Source organism: Oncorhynchus gorbuscha, linkage group LG13 (genome assembly GCF_021184085.1).
Source record: "Oncorhynchus gorbuscha isolate QuinsamMale2020 ecotype Even-year linkage group LG13, OgorEven_v1.0, whole genome shotgun sequence".
In the NCBI taxonomy this organism is placed as follows: Eukaryota; Metazoa; Chordata; class Actinopteri; order Salmoniformes; family Salmonidae; genus Oncorhynchus; species Oncorhynchus gorbuscha.
Genome location: NC_060185.1, coordinates 21991584 through 22014197, shown reverse-complemented (window position 1 = coordinate 22014197; position 22614 = coordinate 21991584). Strand labels below are relative to the sequence as shown.

At 41.2% G+C, this 22614-nt stretch overlaps 1 protein-coding gene across 1 annotated transcript; it reads left to right on the top strand.

Annotated features, from left to right (window-relative positions):
- Positions 1 to 190: 190 nt before the first annotated feature.
- Positions 191 to 21868, top strand: LOC123993892 (EF-hand domain-containing protein D1-like). Its single transcript, XM_046296365.1, has 4 exons — positions 191 to 612; positions 11289 to 11436; positions 15592 to 15726; positions 21093 to 21868. Exons 1-4 carry the CDS (start codon positions 308 to 310, stop codon positions 21225 to 21227), a joined length of 723 nt encoding a protein of 240 aa, XP_046152321.1. The 5' UTR covers positions 191 to 307; the 3' UTR covers positions 21228 to 21868.
- The last annotated feature ends 746 nt before the right edge of the window (positions 21869 to 22614 follow it).

Below are 22614 nucleotides of genomic sequence, written 5' to 3'. Positions count from 1 at the left end.
AAGTAGTGTCGACAAGAATTATTACCAAGTAAACATACAAAGAATGTCTCTCAAATACTAGCTAAAATTAAAAAAATTCTCAATCAAGCAATTAATTGAACAACAGCTTGACTGGGTCACAGAGATGTTGTAATATAGCTCAATTGATGTTTTGATGCTGATGCTCCGTTGTGCTCCGCCCAGTCGAAACTGTCCTGGGTGATGAAAGGAACTCTCTGAGCCAAGCGCTGACAGACACAGCTGACTTCCATCCTGAGTACCAGGCACACGCTTCCATTGCATCAAGTCAATAAGTATCCTACGCACCATGGCATCGGACGAATTGGCGAGGGAACTGCAGCCCAGGCTGGCCGCGGAGCCTGCTCTCCTACTCAACCCGTCTACACCAGAGGAAATCCCGGTGAAAGCGAGCGACCCTGTCCCTGGTCCGCAGAAAAAAGCGTTGGTGGTCATTGATGATGACACATCGGAACTCACAGCGAAACTCACCCGGAGACTGTGCATCAACAATGGGAACTCGGCGCCCAAGCAGGCCAAGGTGTTCAATCCCTACACGGAATTCAAAGAGTTCTCCCGCAAACAGATCAAAGACATGGAGAACATTTTCAAACGGTAGGCTTAGACTTTATTTTTATTTGAATATCATTCAAATCTAAATAATGTGGCTATGGTTATATGTTGTGACTTGTCTTGATAAAGAGGGAATGTCCCTTAGTTATGTCTGTAGGGGGGACCAGGGAACAAAGTAACACCTGGTCAGTAGTAACAGCTTAGTAACTCAAATTAGAAACATGTTATAACATGGCCTAATATTTGCTTAGTGTCTACATGGCGAAAAGGTTTAGTTTAAATCCATCAATTTAAATACCCAAAAATGGGTAAATATACTTTTTTTTGATAATAGACTTGTGGAACCATTCTCCATGTATCTAAACATATATCCTTTTGATCAGTAAGATAGGGTCTTTTGATTGGTGTAGTTGATGACAATAATTGTTACTGTATTTTGTGGGGGTTTCGTTGTAATGCAGTGACTAAAATCGTATATAATATTTAGACACATTCACATAATTATATTAAATGTCACTTCTTTACATCAAGTTTAGCAGTACAACTAAGATAATACTTTAGAAGAATGACAAAAAAAGTCAAATTTAGACTTAAATTCTAAAAATATCTTGTATAAAATATATTAATTTTGGCTACTCCATTTTTGGTCAATATGATATGCCTAAAAGATTAAATGGAAATATTTGGTCTCAATTTAGTGTATTTTCATCCAAATATCAGTTTCAAATCATATATATATATATATATATATATATATATATATATTTCATTAAAGACAGTGTTATATTTTACTCCTGCCACTTATATCCTAGAAATGCCACTTATATCCTAGAAATGTAGTTACAGTGTGTAAATAATGGTAGTTGATGTATGTTGTTTGTATAAACATATTATTAATATAACTTAGATGGCCTTTTCATAATAAGCAAAAGCCTAAATGTGTTATTTGGCACCCTGGACTCCACTATGCATAGTATAGGCTAGTCACAACCAGGTATGGTGAGTATGAGGGATTGATTCAGATCACTGTGATAAAGAGATGAAGCCTATATATTATGAGGGAGACAACTACATGACCACACAATTAATAAGGTGAATTGATATTGCTGACTGACCTCTGTCTCCTGCTGGTGGAGTTAAATTGTTGTGGAACTTCACAGACTGAATGGTCTTCATCTAGCCTACAACAATCTCCGTTTTCTGCCAACAATATATATTAATAATACATAATACATCTCCCTAAATAGCTTTCAATTTTTTTCTCTACCTCTCAGTTAATCCTCTCATAGACTACGTAGTGTACTAACCTGGTGTGTGTGTGTGTGTGTGTGTGTGTGTGTGTGTGTGTGTGTGTGTGTGTGTGTGTGTGTGTGTGTGTGTGTGTGTGTGTGTGTGTGTGTGTGTGTGTGTGTGTGTGTGAGTGTGTGTGTGTGTTTGTGTGTGTGTGTGTGTTTGTGTGTGTGTGTGTGTGTGTGTGTGTGTGTGTGTGTGTGTGTGTGTGTGTGTGTGTGTGTGTGTGTGTGTGTGTGTGTGTGTGTGTGTGTGTGAGAGTGAGTGAGAGTGTGTGTGTGTGTGTGTGAGTGAGTGAGTGTGTGTGTGTGTGTGTGTGTGTGTGTGTGTGTGTGTGTGTGTGTGTGTGTGTGTGTGTGTGTGTGTGTGTGTGTGTGTGTGTGTGTGTGTGTGTGTGTGTGTGTGTGAGGAGGGACCACTGACGAGAGGAGACCCTACTGTATACAGAGACTGGACAACCTCTGTGTGTGAGACTAGTTGTGTCCCTGTATTTGCTCAGAGCTGTAGCGGAGACTACTTGCATTTCTGTTGACAACATGTAATACTGTTGTCCCATTTCATCTGTTCATCTAAAGCTTTGTAGCTACAAGTGCATGTGAGCGCAGCGTAGAGAAGTATATTGATTTGTGTGTAGATGCATTGACACTGCAGTTTTTCCAGGACTGTGTATTTAAACTTGAGTTTTACATTTGAGTTTGGCCTAGTTTCGCTCTCAGCACAGTTGGAAAGGAAGAGCCAGTATGTATAGGAGCAAATGGGTCACAGAGAGAGGGAGAAAGGAGGGGGAATTGGTATCACCCTCTTTCCTGAGGATTTACTTGAACATGCCTCTCATTGACAAAACTGCACTTAGATGCACTCATGAAGAAAGATTTAGTTAACATGCCCCCCCCCCCCCCTCTCTCTCACCCACACACTGCCCCAGATTCTCTATTCTGTTTTGGTGTTGGTTGAATGTGTCCTCTATCTCATAGCCCCCTCTTCTCCCTCTATGCCTCTCAAGCTGTTCTGCCCGGGGTGGGTTTTATCCATCTCCCCTATAGCCATCACCGGAGCACTTCCTAGACATACAATGCATTCAGAAAGTATTCAGACCCCATTGACCTCTTCCACATTTTGTTACGTTACGTTACAGCCTTATTCTAAAATTGATTAAAACATTTTTTTCCCCTCATCAATCTACACACAATACCCCATAATGACAAAGCAAAACAGTTTTTAGACATTTTTGCTGATTTATTTCAAATAAAAAACTTAAATATCACATTTACACAAGAGTCTTCTTGGGTATGACGCTACAAGCTTGGCACACCTGTATATGGGGAGTCTCTCTCATTCTTCTCTGCAGATCCTTTCAAGCTCTGTCATGTTGGATGGGGACCGTTGCTGTACAGCTATTTTCAGGTCTCTCCAGAGATGTTCGATTGGGTTCAAGTCAGCAATCTGGCTGGGCCAATCAAGGACATTCGGTGGATTGTCCTGAAACCACTCCTGCGCTGAGAGTCCTTTCGGTGCTTTTTTGGCAAACTCCAGGCGGGCTGTCATGTGCCTTTTACTGAGGAGTGGCTTCCGTCTGGACACTCTACTATAAAGGCCTGATTCGTGGAGTGCTGTAGAGATGGTTGTCCATCTGGAAGGTTCTCCAATCTACACAGAGGAACTCTGGAGCTCTGTCAGAGTGACCATAAGGTTCTTGGTCACCTCTCCAAATGTTCAGTTTGGCCGGACGGCCAGCTCTAGGAAGAGTCTTAGTGGTTCCAAACTTCTTCCATTTAAGAATGATGGAGGCCACTGTGTTCTTGGGAACCTTCAATTCTGCAGACATTTTTTGGTGACCTTCCCCAGATCTGTGTCTTGGACACGATCCAAATCATGTCCAATCAATTGAATTTACCACATGTGGAGTCCAATCAAGTTGCAGAAACATATCAAGGATGATCAATGGAAACAGAATACACCAAGAAGCTCTTGCGAAGGGTCTGAGTACTTATGTAAATAAGGTATTTAAGTTTTTCTTTATACATTTGCAAAAATGTCTAAAAACCTGTTTTAGCATTGTAATTATGCAGTATTGTGTGTACATTGATAAAAATACATATTTATTTAATCCATTTGAGAATAAGGCTGTAATATAAGAAAATGTGGAAAAAGTCAAAGGGTCTGAAAACTTTTCGAATGCACTGTAGGTCCACCCTGTGATAAGACGTGTTGCAGCATTACCCATTTGTGATAAAACATGTGTTGCAGCATTGCCCACCTGTGATAAGACACGTGTTGCAGCATTACCCACCTGTGATAAGACACGTGTTGTAGCATTACCCACCTGTGATAAGACACTTGTTGCAGCATTGCACACCCGTGAAAAAACATGTGTTGCAGCATTATCCACCCGTGATAGACACATGTAGCTAGCTGCATTACCCACCCGTGTCGTAAGTGTATAGACAGAGTATAGACAGTCAAAGCTTTAGAGTTTGGTTTCAGTGCAAAGCTCACACCTTGATGATTCATTAGATCACAGTGAGTTGAAGTGCTGTAAAACCTCCAGTGCTGTAAAACCTCCAGTGCTGTAAAATCTCCATGTCCTTAGTTTATCCTATCATCTCTCTATAGGCTTTTCATTGGCTGAAGCGGAGAGGTCAGGTGTACTGTCTTTACATTACTCAATATTTTCTGAGTTGAGACTCCTTTATCTACCCAACCAGTCTTTCATCTCCCCCTGCTCTCCTTAGCTTTGCATGCAGGGTACTTGACCTCTGACCTAGCCACTGGCGGGTAACCTAGATGTGGGTGAAGCACATGCTCAGCGGGGGCACACTTATTAGACAGTGGCCAGTCTGTCTGTGTCCTAAAGTTTGCTTGGATGCGGTCATGGTGACAGAGCCTAGCTTGGGTGAGGGCCAGGGAGGGGGTACTTTGGAATGTTCCAAGCGGGAGTAGACTAGATTGAGGGCAGGGCCGGGCCATTCCATCCTAAATTCTGCCCCTTCTGTCACCCCGTTACACTCTGCCTCATCCCATCATAAATTGGTCTACTCCTCCTCACCACCTTAATTCTCACCCCTTCTCACCCTCTTTCTCTTTCCTGATGCTGCCCTTGCCACATTCACATTCAAAAGGGTTCTTCGACTGTCATAGGATACTCCTTTGAAGAACCATTTTTGGTTCCAAATAGAACCCTTTTGAGTTCCATGTTGAACCCTTTACACAGAGGGTTCTACTTGAAACCAAAAACAGTTATCCTATGGGGACAACAGAATAATCCTTTTGGAACCCTTTTTTCTAAGAGTGTAGTCACAATTCTGACTTTTGATTGAGTAACTGCTCTAAAATCAGCCTATGATGGTAAAGTGTTAGTCACTGTGATTTCTGAGGGATGGCTTTTTCACTAATTTCTCTGTTTTCTCCCCCAGAGTCCACAAATATTCCTGTCTCCAGGGTGAAAATGCACAGACACGTGCCTAGCCTGACGCTAGTCTAAAACAGGCTGCATTAGAGATGAGGATGTGATGCTCCATCTTCACTCTGACACTAGACGCCTTATAGCAGCAGGAGTGACCTGAATACACTCCTGCTGAGAGAGAGAGAGAAACAGAGAGAGAAATAGAGAGAGAGAGAGAGAGAGAGAGAGAGAGAGAGAGAGAGAGAGAGAGAGAGAGAGAGAGAGAGAGAGAGAGAGAGAGAAATAGAGAGAGAGAAACAGAGAGAGAAATAGAGAGAGAGAGAAATAGAGAGAGAGAGAAATAGAGAGAGAAACAGAGAGAGAGAGAGAAACAGAGAGAGAAATAGAGAGAGAGAGAGAGAGAGAAATAGAGAGAGAAATAGAGAGAGAGAGAGAGAGAGAGAAAATAGAGAGAGAGAGAGAGAGAGAGAGAGAGAGAGAGAGAGAGAGAGAGAGAGAGAGAGAGAGAGAGAGAAATAGAGAGAGAAATAGAGAGAGAGAGAGAGAAATAGAGAGAGAGAGAGAGAGAGAGAGAGAGAGAGAGAGAGAGAGAGAGAGAGAGAGAGAGAGAGAGAGAGAGAAACAGAGAGAGAGAGAGAGAGAGAGAGAGGCATAGGTGATGGATAGAGAGGGAGAGAGAAGGAGGGGGAGGGGAGGGAGAGGGAAAGAGAGAGAGGGAGGGAGAGGGAAAGCGAGGGAGAGGGATTGAGAGGGAAATGGAGAGAGAGAGAGAACCCCAAAATACAGTGTCCATGCCGAAAGCCTTGGTATCTATAATTACCATACTGCAGGAAGTTAGCTGTGGGACAATAAGGCCTGACTATGGACAGTAGCTGTAGCTGTGTCACCACTCCCTTACAATGGAAGACATTCCACAACAATGTTTTCATGCAACGTTTAACTTTTGAGTTTTTGATAGCCAAACAGCCTTTCTTATTTTTCTTACGTCAAAGCTTTCGGCAGACTTTCAGTGGATAGATTGTGGTAGAAATCTGGGGCTGAAATAGTAGCCTAGAGTAGTATTTTAATGATCATAGTACTGCTTCTGACAAGACAGCTTTTCTATTCTTTCAGCATAACATGTTGTTATTGTGAGATACTGGCTGACCCAGCTGAGGAGCTGGACTAGGACCTGTCACTAAGCTGTGGAGTGAGTCCTGTATGTGCAGGTGACAGTTGCTAAGCTGCTCTGGGGTCATCCATTGCTGTGAACAGTTGTCATGCTGGTCAGCTGTTTTAGAACACAGATTGCAGGAAATGTGTGTGTGTGAGGGGAATGAGTAGTGTTACAGTATTGGGTGAGTTATAGTATTGGGTGAGTTATAGTATTGGATGGGTTACAGTATTGGGTGAGTTATAATATTGGGTGAGTTATAGTATTGGGTGAGTTATAGTATTGGGTGGGTATCAGTATTGGGTCAGTTATAGTATTGGGTGGGTTACAGTATTGGGTGGGTTATAGTTTTGGGTGGGTAACAGTATTGGGTGAGTTATAGTATTGCGTGAGTTATAGTATTGGGTGGGTAACACTATTGGGTGGGTAACAGTATTGGGTGGGTAACAGTATTGCGTGAGTTAAAGTATTGGACAGGTTACAGTATTGGGTGAGTTATAGTATTGAGTGAGTTATAGTATTGGGTGGGTTACAGTTTTGGGTGGGTTATAGTATTGGGTGGGTAACAGTATTGGGTGAGTTATAGTATTGCGTGAGTTATAGTATTGGGTGAGTTATAGTATTGGATTGGTAACAGTATTGGGTGGGTAACACTATTGGGTGGGTAACAGTATTGGGTGAGTTATAGTATTGGGTGAGTTATAGTATTGGGTGAGTTATAGTATTGGGTGGGTAACAGTATTGGGTGAGTTATAGTATTGGGTGAGTTATAGTATTGGGTGGGTTATAGTATTGGGTGGTTAACAGTATTGGGTGAGTTATAGTATTGGGTGAGTTATAGTATTGGGTGAGTTATAGTATTGGGTGGGTAACAGTATTGGGTGAGTTATAGTATTGGGTGAGTTATAGTATTGGGTGGGTTACAGTTTTGGGTGGGTTATAATATTGGGTGGGTAACAGTATTGGGTGAGTTATAGTATTGCATGAGTTATAGTATTGGGTGAGTTATAGTATTGGATTGGTAACAGTATTGGGTGGGTAACACTATTGGGTGGGTAACAGTATTGGGTGGGTAACAGTATTGGGTGTGTAACAGTTTTGGGCGAGTTATAGTATTGGGTGAGTTATAGTATTGGGTGGGTTATATATTGGGTGATTTATAGTATTGGGTGGGTTATAGTATTGGGTGAGTTATGGTATTGGATGGGTTACAGTATTGGGTGAGTTATAGTATTGGGTGGGTAACAGTATTGGGTGAGTTATAGTATTGGGTGGATTATAGTATTGGGTGGGTAACACTATTGGGTGGGTAACAGTATTGGGTGGGTAACAGTATTGGGTGGGTAACAGTATTGGGCGAGTTATAGTATTGGGTGAGTTATAGTATTGGGTGGGTAACGCTATTGGGTGAGTTATAGTATTGGGTGGGTTACAGTATTGGGTGAGTTATGGTATTGGGTGGGTAACAGTATTGGGTGAGTTATAGTATTGGGTGGGTTACAGTATTGGGTGAGTTATAGTATTGGGTGTGTAACAGTATTGGGTGAGTTATAGTATTGGGTGGGTAACAGTATTGGGTGAGTTATAGTATTGGGTGGGTAACAGTATTGGGTGAGTTATAGTATTGGGTGAGTTATAGTATTGGGTGGGTAACAGTATTGGGTGAGTTATAGTATTGGGTTGGTTACAGTATTGCGTGAGTTATAGTATTGGACAGGTTACAGTATTGGGTGAGTTATAGTATTGAGTGAGTTATAGTATTGGGTGAGTTATAGTCCTTCTGTAGCTCAGTTGGTAGAGCATGGCGCTTGTAATGCCAGGGTAGTGGGTTCGATTCCCGGGACCACCCATACGTAGAATGTATGCACACATGACTGTAAGTCGCTTTGGATAAAAGCGTCTGCTAAATGGCATATATTATTATTATATTATTATAGTATTGGGTGAGTTATAGTATTGGGTGGGTAACAGTATTGGGTGGGTAACAGTATTGGGTGGGTAACAGTATTGGGCGAGTTATAGTATTGGGTGAGTTATAGTATTGGGTGGGTAACAGTATTGGGTGGGTAACAGTATTGGGCGAGTTATAGTATTGGGTGAGTTATAGTATTGGGTGGGTAACAGTATTGGGTGAGTTATAGTATTGGGTGGGTTATAGTATTGGGTGAGTATTGGGTGAGTTATAGTATTGGGTGAGTTATAGTATTGGGTGGGTTACAGTATTGGGTGAGTTATAGTATTGGGTGGGTAACAGTATTGGGTGGGTTACAGTATTGGGTGGGTGTATTAGTAACAATGATTTATTTTGGGATGGGAGTTTAGCATTAGTAATGCAAGGTTTGCCTTTAAAGTGATGGGGTGGGGTTCAACTCAATGGTCCTTTGTGCTACTGAGCTGATGATATCTTTACGCTGATTGTTAGGAAGTTAATAGTCCTAAATCAGGTTGTTTTGAAGGGAGGGGGTTTAGTTCCTATGGCCTTTGAAGAGTTGGACTGAAACAATGACCTCGCTCTCTTTGGTTTCTGGTCTGACCAGATTACACTCCTACCATTCAGGCGTCGGCAAGATAGGAGCACACGTGTGTGTGTGTGTGTGTGTGTCTGTGTGAGAGAGAGTGTGTGTTTCCTCACTCACACCAGATCCAGTGCCTCGAACAGCTGTGTGAACGGATCTGTAAACACTTGTTGTGGCAGATAGACAGACAGACTCCTTGCAGGACCCCTCTCAAACACACACACACACACACACACACACACACACACACACACACACACACACACACACACACACACACACACACACACACACACACACACACACACACACACACACACACACACACACACAAACAATGCTGCTCTATCTGCATCTCACTCAGTCATGTCTCTCTCTGTTTTTCAATGTTTCACCTGATCTGTTTATCTAGGACCCCCAAAGCCCTTAATTAATCTGCTTTGTGTCTGATGACAAATGAGTGTGTTGTGAGTGTGGCGAGTTTAACTGTGATTGATCAGGGAAAGTTGGTGTTTGTGTGTGTCAGTCAAGCACATACAGCTATCAGGGGACTGTCTAGTTAGGTTCGACCACCCGGATCGCTATTTCCGACATCAGACCTTTATCACAATATATCTGTCCCTCCTGTGTGTGTGTGTGTGTGTGTGTGTGTGTGTGTGTGTGTGTGTGTGTGTGTGTGTGTGTGTGTGTGTGTGTGTGTGTGTGTGTGTGTGTGTGTGTGTGTGTGTGTGTGTGTGTGTGTGTGTGTGTGTGTGTGTTTAATGTCATTGGTAGGTTTAGGGCCTGTATCTCTATGTCTAGATGTGGCTGTCTGTTCAGACTCAGGGTATAGATGCCTTTCACCACATTGTGCCTGTCAGCCAGTCTTACTAAAGCCATGAGGTTTTGCTGAGCATTTGAGCTGACCATGAGAAACACCTCTGGGCTTTAGTTGTTGACTATATAACTATCTATTACCCATAGTTGTTGTCCTTTTTGACAAACATGTTTCCTCTCCTGGTAATTTAATGTGAGGTAGTGTAATGTCTGTGTACCTTCCTCTCTCCCTGGCTGTATGTAGACACACCTGTACACTACATGACCAAGTATGTGGACACCTGCTCATCGAACATCTCATGCCAGAATCATGGGCACTCTTCTGGGATGGCTTTCAAGTAGATGTTGGTACATTGCTGCGGGGACTTGCTTCCATTCAGCCACAAGAGCATTAGTGAGGTCGGGCACTGATTTTGGGCGATTACGCCTGGCTCACAGTATGCGTTCCAATTCATCCCAAATGTATTCAATGTGGTTGAGGTCAGTGCTCTGTGCATGCCAGACAAGTTTTTCCATACTGATCTCGACAAACCATTTCTGTATGGACCTCGTCTTGTGCACGGGGCCTTGTCAAGCTGAAACAGGAAAGGGCCTCCCCCAAACTGTTGCCACAAAGTTGGAAGCACAGAATCTTCTAAATCAAATCAAGTTGTATTGGTCACATACACGTGTCTAGCAGATGTTATTGCAGGTGTAGCGAAATGCTTGTGTCTGGAATGTTAATAACTGCTTTAGCGTTAAGATTTCCCTTCACTGGAACTAAGGGGCCTAACCCGAACCATAAAAAACAGCCCCAGACCATTATTCCTCCTCCACCAAACTTTACAATTGGCACTATGCATTTGGGCAGGTAGCGTTCTCCTGGCAGCCGCCAAACCCACATTTGTGCGTCGGACTGCCAGATGGTGAAGCTGATTCATCACTCCAGAAAATGTATTTCATATTACTCCAGCCAACACTTGGCATTGTGCATGGTGATCTTAGGATTGTGTGCGGATGCTCAGCCTTGAAAACCCATTTAATGAACCTCCCGACAAACAGTTCTTGTGCTGACGTTGCTTCCAGAGCCAGTTTAGAACTCGAAATTGAGTGTTGCAACTGAGGACAGATGATTTTTATGCACTACACACTTCAACACTCTGCGGTCCCATTCGGTGAGCTTGAGTGGCCTAGACGTTTCCACTTCACAATAACAGCACCTACGGTTGACCAGGGCAACTCTAGCAGGGCAGAAATTTGACGAACTGACGACTTGTTGGAAAGGTGGCATCCTATGACGGTGCCACGTTGAAATTCACTGAGCTCTTCAGTAAGGCCATTCTACTGCCAATGTTTGTCTATGGAGATCGCATGGCTGTGTGCTCTATTTTATACACCTGTCAGTAACGGGTGTGGCTTAAATAGCCACTAATTTGAAGGGGTGTCCACATAATTGTGTATATACAGTATAGTGTATGTAGGTTTGACAGGGGTAAGGAAGGCTTCATAGAGTTGTGCTGTTATAATGTAAGTTCATGGATCAACCCTCTTCTCTCTGTAGGTTTGACAGTGGTAAGGACAGCTTCATAGACCTGATGGAGCTGAAGATGATGATGGAGAAGCTGGGAGCTCCTCAGACCCACCTGGGCCTCAAGAATATGATCAAAGAGGTGGATGAGGACTTCGACGGCAAGCTGAGCTACAGAGAGGTGTGTGTACTGTATTGTCTACTTCCATGTCAATTTCCCTGTGTGTGTGTGTGTGTGTGTGTGTGTGTGTGTGTGTGTGTGTGTGTGTGTGTGTGTGTGTGTGTGTGTGTGTGTGTGTGTGTGTGTGTGTGTGTGTGTGTGTGTGTGTGTGTGTGTGTGTGTGTGTGTGTGCCTCATAGAGGCCTGTTAATTACAGTGTGTATTTTTTAACTGCAGTAAAACATATAGTGCCTTCAGAAAGTATTCACACTTGACTTTCCAACATTTTGTTGTGTTACAATCTGAATTTAAAATGGATTCAATTGATATTTTCATTGTCATTGGCCTACACACAATACCCCATAATGTCAAAGTAGAAACATGTTATTTTTATGTTTAGAATTTTTGCTAATTAATTCAAAAAGGAAAAGCTGAAATGTCTTGAGTTAATAAGTTTTCAACCCCTTTGTTATGGCAAGTCTAAATACGTTCAGGAGTGTAAATGTGTTTAACAAGTCACATAATAAGTTGCATGGACTCACCCTGTGTGCAATACTAATGTTAGACATGATTTTTTAAATTACATTAATGCACCCCAAACATTATCTGTAAGGTCCCTCAGTCGAACAATGAATTTCAAACACAGATTCAAACACAAAGACCAGGGAGGTTTTCTAATGCTTCGCAAAGAAGTGCCCCTATTGGCAGATGATTCAAAATAAAACAACAGACATTGAATATCCCTTTGAACATGTAACATTTTTAATGCACTTTGGATGGTGTATCAATACACCCAGTCACTACAAAAATACAGGTGTCCTTCCAAACTCAGTAGCCGGAGAGGAAGGAAACCTCTCAGAGATTTCACCATGATGCCAATGGGGACTTTAAAACAGTTACAGAGTTGATAGGAGAAAGGAGAAAACTGAGGATGGATCAACAGCATTGTAGTTACTCCACAATACTAACCTAATTGACAGAGTGAAAAGAAGGAAGCCTGTACAGAATACAAATATTTCAATACATGCATCCTCTTTGAAACAAGGCACTAAATTAATACTGCAAAACATGTGGCAAAGCAATTAACTTTTTGTCCTGAACATGAAGTGTTATGTTTGTGGCAAATCCAATACAACACATTACTGAGTACCACTCTCCATATTTTCAAGCATAGTGGTGGCTGGGTCATGTTATGGGTATGCTTGTAATCTTTAAGGACAAGGGAGTTTTTCAGGATAATTTAGGATAATTTACGGAATGGAGCTAAGCACAGGCAAAATCCTAGAGGACACCTGGTTCAGTCTGTTTTCCACCAGACACTGGGAGAGGAATTCACCTTTCAGCAGGACAATAACCTAAAACACAATGCCAAATCGACACTGGAGTTGCTTACCAATAAGACCATGAATGTTCCTGAGTGGCCAAGTTAAAGTTTTTACTAAAATCTATGGCAAGACAGGGGTGTGAATACTTATGTAAATTTCAGAATTTCATTTTTAATAAATGTGTAAACATTAAACGTTATCATTATGGGGTATTGTGGGTAGGTGGGTGACATTATTATTGGGGATTTTCTCGCAATTTTGAATTCAGGCTGTAACAACCAAATGTGTAATAAGTCAAGAGGTATGAATACTTTCTGAAGGCACTGCACTGCTCTCAGGACTGTCTGTAAAAGGCTGTGTCTCCATATCACTCTGTGTGTATGGGGGGTCTCTTAATAGCAAGACTGTGCTCACTGAGTCTGTACATAGTCAAAACTTTCCTTAATTGTGGGTCAGTCACAGTGGTCAGGTATTCTGCCACTGTGTACCCTCTGTTTAGGGCCAAATAGCATTCTAGTTTGCTCTGTTGTTTGGTAAATTCCTTCCAATGTTTCAAGTAATTATCTTTTTGTTTTCTCATGACTTGGTTGGGTCTAATTGTGTTGCTGTTGCTGTCCTAGGGCTCTCCTCTTTTCTACCCCTTCCCTCTCTCTTCTTCCTCCCACTCTCCCTGTCTCCCTCCTTCTCTTTCCTACCCCCTCCCTCTTCCTTCTCCCAACCACTCCCTCAGTCTCCCTCCTTCTCTTTCCTACCTTCTCCCTCTCCCTCCCACTCCCACTCCCCGTCTCCCTCCTTCTCTTTCCTACCCTCTCCCTCCCACTCCCCGTCTCCCTCAATCTCTTTCCTACCCCCTCCCTCTCACTTCTCCCTCCCTCTCTCTCCTTATCTTTCCTACCCCCTCTATCTCCCCTTCTCCCCCTCTTTCCCTCTCTCTCACACACTCATTTACATTTGACATTTTAGTCATTTAGCAGACACTCTTATCCAGAGCAACTTACAGTTGGTGTTCACTCACAGGGTTAAACAGGTGATACAGGTGAACAGAGATATACAAAGACTATGTTGTGTTTCAGCTCTGGGGCGTTGACTCGACCACTCCTTGCTTCTCTCTGCCTCTCATTCTCTTGATTGGAGTTCCACACAGACATATCCCATTACACAGCACAGTTCCCCTAGGACCACTGGTGGTCAGGCTAGATGGGGCCAGCTAGATGGGGAATTCTATCACCCCTCAGAGCCTGGTTCATCTCTAGAGGTTTTCCTAGCCACTCTGCTTCTACATCTGCATTGCTTGCTCTTTGTGGTTTGAGGCTGGGTATCAGTATGGTACTCTGTGACAACTGCTGATGTAAAAACAACTTTCTAAAATACATTTGATTGATTGATATCAGGTTGCTACACCAAGTTCACACACGGAAAGTACTTTTCCTAGGAGGACAGTTCCGACACTAATGTCTATATGATTTTATGACACAAGTATTAGAAGGAACAGTTATCACTTCTACATGATGTTATGATATTAGAAGGGACAGTTATCACATCAAAATGATGTTATGATATTAGAAGGAACAGTTATCACTTCTACATGATGTTATGATATTAGAAGGAACAGTTATCACTTCTACATGATGTTATGATATTAGAAGGAACCGTTATCACTTCTACATGATGTTATGATATTAGAAGGAACAGTTATCACTTGTAAATTATTTGATTAGAAGTTATCACTCGTCGTCAGTTGAATGGTGTTTCCTCTGAACACATTGGTGCGGCTGGCTTCGGGATTAAACGGGCGGATGTTAAAGAAGTGCAGTCAGGTGTGTCATGTTTTGGAGGACGCATTACTCGATTTGTATCGAAATTGGGGAGAATATAAATAATAATAAAAGGTAAAACGAAACGAAGTGCAGCTAATTCGCAATCTTTCCAGCTCCAGTTGTGTTAGCTGTGTTGTTGGCTAGCTCCTCTGAACAACAGTGTACTGACGAGAGAGCACATTTTCTATGCCAGGCGAAATCGTGCCTCATTATCTCATTGTTATGGATGTTTCCAAATAAATGTCTCTAGAAAGCAGCTTAAACAAATGCAAATGCAGCTACTGCAGCTGCTGTTATTCTGGCTGCACTTTTTGAAGTGCAGTTAGCCGTAGTTGAAGTGCAGTTAACTGTTAGTTAGCCGTAGTTGGCTAAAATTGCCAGCCAGTATTGCAAAGCTACATTTAGAACAAACGACTGGGTCGCTCGCGTCCACGGATACAGAAAAAAAAGACTGAACGTCTGGGTCGCGTCTCTAACAACCGGACCAATAGAACGAACGACCACCCAGTTTGGGCAGCAACACTAGATTTGTGTCGGGACTATAACTTGTGGAAGGATGAAATAGTATGAAAAAATTCATAAAAATAACTTTTTAATCAAAATATGTCCTTCGTTATTTGAATATGTTGGTAACCCGTTGTACAACAGTGATAATGCCCTCAATGGCCGGTGTTTGGAGGATATTTTGGCACAGTTTACCGGACGAACACCCGTGCCAATATATCCTCCAAACACGTGCTTCTTGGGCATGATCACTTAAGTGAAGCTTTGTAGGGATTGCAAGCTATGAAACACAATTGTTGTGGCAGTACATTAAATGTAGGACCCTATATTTGACAAAAAAAGTCATTTTAGAGCAAAAAATGACCTACAATAACATATTCTGTTTATTTCACAATGTGCAGTGCAGTGCACTGTAATACAACTCTGTGTCTATGTATATATTTTACAATCTACTGACCCAAAAAGTATAGATATGTATAGTTCTGCCTGAGCCTCTCTTACCCACCTTGATGTTTTGCTTTCTCCTCCAGTTCCTGCTGATCTTCAGGCGAGCAGCTGCAGGCGAGCTGCTGGAGGAGAGTGGTCTGATGGCTCTGGCCAGACTGTCTGAGATAGACGTCTCCACAGAGGGAGTCATGGGGGCACGGGCCTTTTTCGAGGCTAAGGTAGGACTGGGATGGAGGAAGAGGAGAGAGAGAGAGAGAGAGAGAGATAGAGAGAGTGTGTGTGTGTGTGTGTGTGTGGTGTGCGTGTGCTAGAGGTCGACCGATTTTGATTTTTCAACGCCGATACCGATACCGATTATTAGAGGACCAAAACAGCCGCTGCCGATTAATCAGACGAGTTTTTAAAATGTATTTGTAATAATGACAATTACAACAATACTGAATGAACACTTATTTTAACTTAATACAATACATCAATAAAAATCAATTTAGCCTCAAATAAATAATGAAACATGTTCAATTTGGTTTAAATAATGCAAAAACAAAGTGTTGGAGAAGTAAAAGTGCAATATGTGCCATGTAAAACAGTTTGAGTTCCTTGCTCAGAACATGAGAACATATGAAAATTGGTGGTTCCTTTTAACATGAGACTTCAATATTCCAAGGTAAGAGATTTTAGGTTGTTGTTAATATAGTATTTGACTATTGGATGTTCTATGTTCTTATAGGCACTATAGTATTGCCAGTGTAACAGTATAGCTTCCGTCCCTCTCCTCGCCCCTACCTGGGCTCGAACCAGGAACACATCGACAACAGCCACACTCGAAGCAGCGTTACCCATCGCTCCACAAAAGCCGCAGCCCTTGCGGAGCAAGGGGAATAACTACTCCAAGTCTCAGAGTGAGTGACGTTTGAAACGCTATTAGCACACACACCAGCTAACTAGCTAGCCATTTCACATCGGTTACACCAGCCATTAGGCTGATAGGCTTGAAGTCATAAACAGTGCTGTGCTTGCGAAAAGCTGCTGGCAAAACGCACAAACGTGCTGTTTGAATGAATGCTTACGAGCCTGCTGCTGCCTACCATCGCTCAGTCAGACTGCTCTATCAAATCATAGACTTAATTATAACATAATAACACACAGAAATACGAGCCTTTGGTCATTAATATGGTAGAATCTGGAAACTATCATTTCGAAAACAAAACGTTTATTATTTCAGTGAAATACGGAACCGTTCGGTATTTTATCTAATGGGTGGCATCCCCAAGTTGAAATATTCTTGTTACATTGCACAACCTTCAATGTTATGTCATAATTACGTAAAAATATGGCAAATTTGTTCGCAAACTGTTGCATATACCCTGACTCTGCGTGCAATGAATGCAAGAGAAATGACACAATTTCACCTGGTTAATATTGCCTGCTAACCTGGATTTCTTGAAGCTAAATATACAGGTTGAAAAATATATACTTCTGTGTATTGATTTTAAGAAAGGCATTGGTGTTTATGGTTAGGTACAGTCGTCCAACGATTGTGATCTTTTCGCAAATGCGCTTTTGTTAAATCATCCCCCAGCGTTGCATCGATTATATTCAACGCGGGACACACTAGATAAACAAGTAATATCATCAACCATGTATAGTTATAACTAGTAATTATGATTGATTGATTGTTTTTTTATAAGATAAGTTTAATGCTAGCTAGCAACTTACCTTGGCTTCTACTGCATTCACGTAACAGGCAGGCTCCTCGTTGAGTGCAATGAGAGGCAGGTGGTTAGAGCATTGCATTAGTAATTGTAGGTTTGCAAGGTTGGATCCCCCGAGCTGACAAGGTGAAAATCTTTCGTTATGTCCCTGAACAGCAGTTAACCCACCGTTCCTAGGCCGTCATTGAAAATAAGAATGTGTTAACTGACTTGCCTAGTTAAATAAAGGTATATTCAAAAAAAGATTTGGCAAAATCGGCGCCCAAAAAATACCGATTTACGATTATTATGAACACTTGAAATCGGCCCCAATTAATCGGCCATTCTGATTAATCGGCCGACCTCTAGTGTGTGTGTGTGTGTGTGTACAGTTACCAGTCAAAAGTTTGGACACCTACTTATTTAAGGGTTTTTCTTTATTTTTTTACTATTTTCTACATTGTATTATAATAGTGAAGGCTTCAACACGATGAAAAAACACATATGGAATAATTTAGTAACCAAAAACAAAAAAGTGTTAAACAAATAAAAATAGATTTTAGATTTTAGATTCTTCAAAGTAGCCACGCTTTGCCTTGATGAAAGTTTTGCACACTCTTGGCATTCTTTCAACCAGCTTCATGAAGAATGCTTTTCCAACATTCTTTTCCAGCATATGATGGAGTTCCCACATATGCAGAGGATTTGTTGGCTGCTTTTCCTTCACTCCGCGGTCCAACTCATCCCAAACAATCTCAATTGGGTTGAGGTCAGGTTGTGAAGGCCAGGTCATCTGATGCTGCAGTCCATCACTCACCTTGGTCAAATAGCCCTTACACAGCCTGGAGGTGTGTTGGGTCATTGTCATGTTGAAAAACAAATGAGATGGGATGGCGTATCGCTGCAGAATGCTGTGGTAGCCATGCTGGTTAAGTGTGCCTTGAATTCTAAATACATCACAGACTGTATCACCTGCAAAGCACCTGCAAAGCACCATCACACCTCCTCCATGCTTCATGGTGGGAATCACACATGCAGAGATCATCTGTTCACCTACTCTGCGTCTCACAAAGACAAGGTGTTTGAAACCAGAAATATCAAATTTGGATTCATCAGACCAAAGGACAGATTTCCAAGCAAGTCTCTTCTTCTTATTGGTGTCCTTTAGTAGTGGGTTCTTTGCAGCAATTTGACCATGAAGGCCTGATTCTCCACTGAACAAGTTGACGTTGAGATCTGTCTGTTACTTGAACTCCGTGAAGCCTTTTACTTGGGCTGCAATTTGTGAGGCTGGTAACTCTAATGAACCTATCCTCTGCAGCAGAGGTAACTCTGGGTCTTTCTTTCCTGTGGCGGTCCTCATGAGAGGGAGTTTCATCGTAGCGCTTGATGGTTTTTGCGACTGCACTTGAAGAAACGTTCAAAGTTCTTGAAATGTTCTGAATTGGCTGACCATGTTGTAAAGTAATGATGGACTGTCATTTCTCTTTGCTTTTTTGAGCTGTTCTTGCCATAATATGGACTTGGTCTTTTACCAAATACGGCTATCTTCTGTATACTACACCTACCTTGTCACAACACAGCTGATTGGCTGAAATGCATTAGAAGGAAAGAAATTCCACAAATGAACTTTTAACAAAGCACACATTTGAATTGAAATGCATTTCAGGTGACTACCTCATTAATCTGGTTGAGATAATTCCAAGAGTTTGCAAAGCTTTCATCAAGGCAAGGTGGCTACTTTGAAGAATCTCAAATATAAAATATATTTTGTTTAAAACTTTTTGGGTTACTACATGATACCATATGTGTTATTTCATAGTTTTGATGTCTTCACTATTATTCTATAATGTAGAAAATAGTAAACATAAATAAATCCATTAAATGAGTAGGTGTGTCCAACCTTTTGACTGGTACTGTATGTAGATATGTACACTACCGTTGGGGTCACTTAGAAATGTCCTTGTTTTTGAAATAATCTATTTTTTTTTGTCCATTAAAATAACATAAAATTGATCAGAAATACAGTGAGACATTGTTAATATTGTAAATGACTTTTGTAGCTGGATATGCCTGATGTTTAATGAGATATATACACATAGGTGTACAGAGACCAATTATCAGTAACTACCATTCCTGTGTTCCAATGGCACGTTGTGTTAGCTAATCCAAGTTGATCATTTTAAAAGGATAATTGATCATTAGAAAACCCTTTTGCAATTATCTTAGCACAGCTCAAAACTGTTGTCCTGATTAAAGAAGCAATACAACTGGCCTTCTTTAGACTAGTTGAGTATCTGGAGCATCAGCATTTGTGGGTTTGATTACAGGCTCAAAATGGCCAGAAACAAAGACCTTTCTTCTGAAACTAGTCAGTCTATTCTTGTTCTGAGAAATGAAGGCTATTCAATGCGAGATTTTGCCAAGAAACTGAAGATCTGGTACAACACTGTGTACTGCTCCCTTCACAGAGCAGTGCAAACTGGCGATAGCCAGAATAGAAAGAGAAGTGGGAGGCCCCGGTGCACAACTGAGCAAGTACATTAGAGTGTCAAGTTTGAGAAACAGACACATCACAAGTCCTCAACTGGCAGCTTCATTAAATAGTACCCGCAAAACTCCAGTCTCAACATCAACAGTGAAGAGGTGACTCCGGAATGCTGGCCTTCTAGGCAGAGTTGCAAAGAAAAGCCATATCTCAGACTGGCCAATAAAAATAAAAGATTAAACAAAAGAACACAAACACTGGACAGAGGAAGATTGGAAAAAAGTGTTATGGACAGACTAATCTAAGTTTGAGGTATTCGGATCACAAAGAAGAACATTCGTGAGATGCAGAAAAAAATGAAAAGATGCTGGAGGAGTGTTGATGCCGTCTGTCAAGCATGGTGGAGGCAATGTGATGGTCTGGGGGTGCTTTGGTGGTGATAAATGTGGAGATTTGTACAGGGTAAAAGGGATCTTGAAGAGGGAAGGCTGTCGCCCCATTTTGCAATTTCATGCCATACCCTGTGGACGGCGCTTAATTGGAGCTAATATCCTCCTACAACAGGACAATGACCCAAAGCACAGATCCAAACTATGCAATAACTATTTAGTGAAGAAGCAGTCAGCTGGTATTCTGTCTATAATGGAGTGGCCAGCACAGTCACTGGATCTCAACCGTGTTGAGCTGTTGTGGGAGCAGCTTGACCGTATGGTATGTAAGAAGTTCCCATCAAGCCAATCCAACTTGTGGGAGGTGCTACAGGAAGCATGAGGTGAAAACTCTTCAGATTACCTCAACAAATTGACAACTAGAATAACAAAGGTCTGCAAGGCTGTAATTGATGCAAATGGAGGATTCTTTGAGGAAAGCAAAGTTTGAAGGACACAATTATTATTTCAATTAAAAATCATTATTTATATCCTTGTCAACGTCTTGACTATATTTCCTATTCATTTTTTGCAACTCATTTCATGTATGTTTTCATGGAAAACAAGGACATTGAAGTGATCCCAAACTTTTAAACGGTAGGGTATGTATGTGTGAGAAAAGGTTGGTTTATGTGTCAATGTTATAGAATCAATGCCCATGACAAACCATGTTTCTTGGGCAAGGGAAGGGTGTGTGACATGTGTCCCAGATGTATAGCACTCAGCTATTTTAAGAACTGACGTACATCAGCTGGCCTGATTTATTCCTCATCTTTCCCATCATAGCAGGATTCTACATCAGCATGTCTTATGCCACATCCAACCTCTAGTGGTAGACAGAGAAATACGGTGACAGTGTGTGTGTGTTCTGTGCTGTTGTTGAGTCTGTTACATCATCCAATGTTTCAGGTACAGATTTAGAGTGGTGTTATATAATCCTGGCTGTACTGTAGATCTAATTGTGTTGTATGGTGCAGGTGCAGGCTCTGAAGGTGGGCAGTAAGTTTGAGGCTGAGATCCGAGAGGAGCAGGAGGAACGGAAGAGACAGGAGCTAGATAGGAAACGGAGACAGGCTGCTTTCAAAGAGCTGCAGTCTGCCTTCTGCTCTTAACACAGTAGACACACTAAAACACACACACACACTAAAACGTCCATGATCACACGCAGACTTACATGCACTGAAAGGGAGGTTTTAAAGTAGTTCCACAGCCTCCCTGAATACACAAATAAGAGTATTTTATTGAATAATGCAAGAGATTACTAATACGGTTATTGTTATGTTATGGCTATTATGATTGATTGTTGTTATTATTGTTCTAATGAATATGATTGTATTAGCTATTATACACAATATTCTCACATGTCAAACAGTGAGGTCATGCCTATTTTAAGGAAATAGATGGTTCTATTTGCCATCAGTCATTTAATAGTTTGATGTTCCATATTGAAAAGGTTTTGTGGAGAAATGTATTGACCAATGTATGTGTAGAAGGCAAAGGAATATTACAATACCTGTGTCAAAAACAGTTTCTCAACATTTTTTTCTGTTGAAACATTTTCAAAATCACTCTGTGAATCTACGTTTTTACTTTTGGCAGATTGTACTATTATATTGAATATTGACCATGTTTGTTTAATTTCTAGAAACATACCATCATGTAACACTGTAGCAATATGTTGTCTTATGTGTTCTGAAATGAAAAGGAAATGGATGTATTGTATTTTTCCATAAATAAAACAATGGTAATCACATTCTGTCTGCTTTCTCAATAATGTGTGTATTCTAGTGATGTCATATAGTTTGCTGCTCTGATAAGTTTCCAACAGCTGTTGCACAGTACCGGTGAGGAAAGACAGGGGGCAGCATGGTAGCGAGGCTGACTTGACATAGTAACATACACACCCAGCTGTAATACCCTCATCGCCATACAAGATTACATTTTGTAGCCAATTGTCATCCACATTCAACATGTATAGAATATTATGTTATTTAGTAAAACATTGGGTATCGTGAGAGATTCTGTGAAATGAAGTATAGTGAAAGTATGAACAAGTATTGTTTCTCCATTTGAATTGTTCAGAAAATATGATTTTATTACATGTAATGTACACTGTACAAGCCATTGGAACATGTATTATGATACAATAAGATTTCATCTCTCTTTCTTTCCATAACATTATTTCCATTTACTCTTTAATATTTGTTTATTGCTGTTGACTCAAATGCATGATGTAATAGTGATTTTTGTCTTTACATAAATTCAAAGGGAAAATATAAAGATGATCTACTTACATCTTTCTCCAAATGTTTCGCCTATCACTAAAGTGCTCAATCTAAAGCCATAGCATTTTACATATTCAACATGTGTAATCAATGTATAACATAGTATTACATTTCATCTTTGACTAATATTTGGCGTAAATAGACACACACTGATTTCAGTGAAGATTTCTCATAAACATTTAAGGCAGTAATCTAATCAATGTTGCAGTTAAAT

Bases quoted from the DNA above. Each gene is read 5' to 3' on its own strand.
- LOC123993892 (XM_046296365.1), top strand. From the start codon at position 308: ATGGCATCGGACGAATTGGCGAGGGAACTGCAGCCCAGGCTGGCCGCG. The intron at 613-11,288 runs GTAGGCTTAGAC...TTCTCTCTGTAG, and splicing joins ATGGAGAACATTTTCAAACG to GTTTGACAGTGGTAAGGACA. The intron at 11,437-15,591 runs GTGTGTGTACTG...TTTCTCCTCCAG, and splicing joins GCAAGCTGAGCTACAGAGAG to TTCCTGCTGATCTTCAGGCG.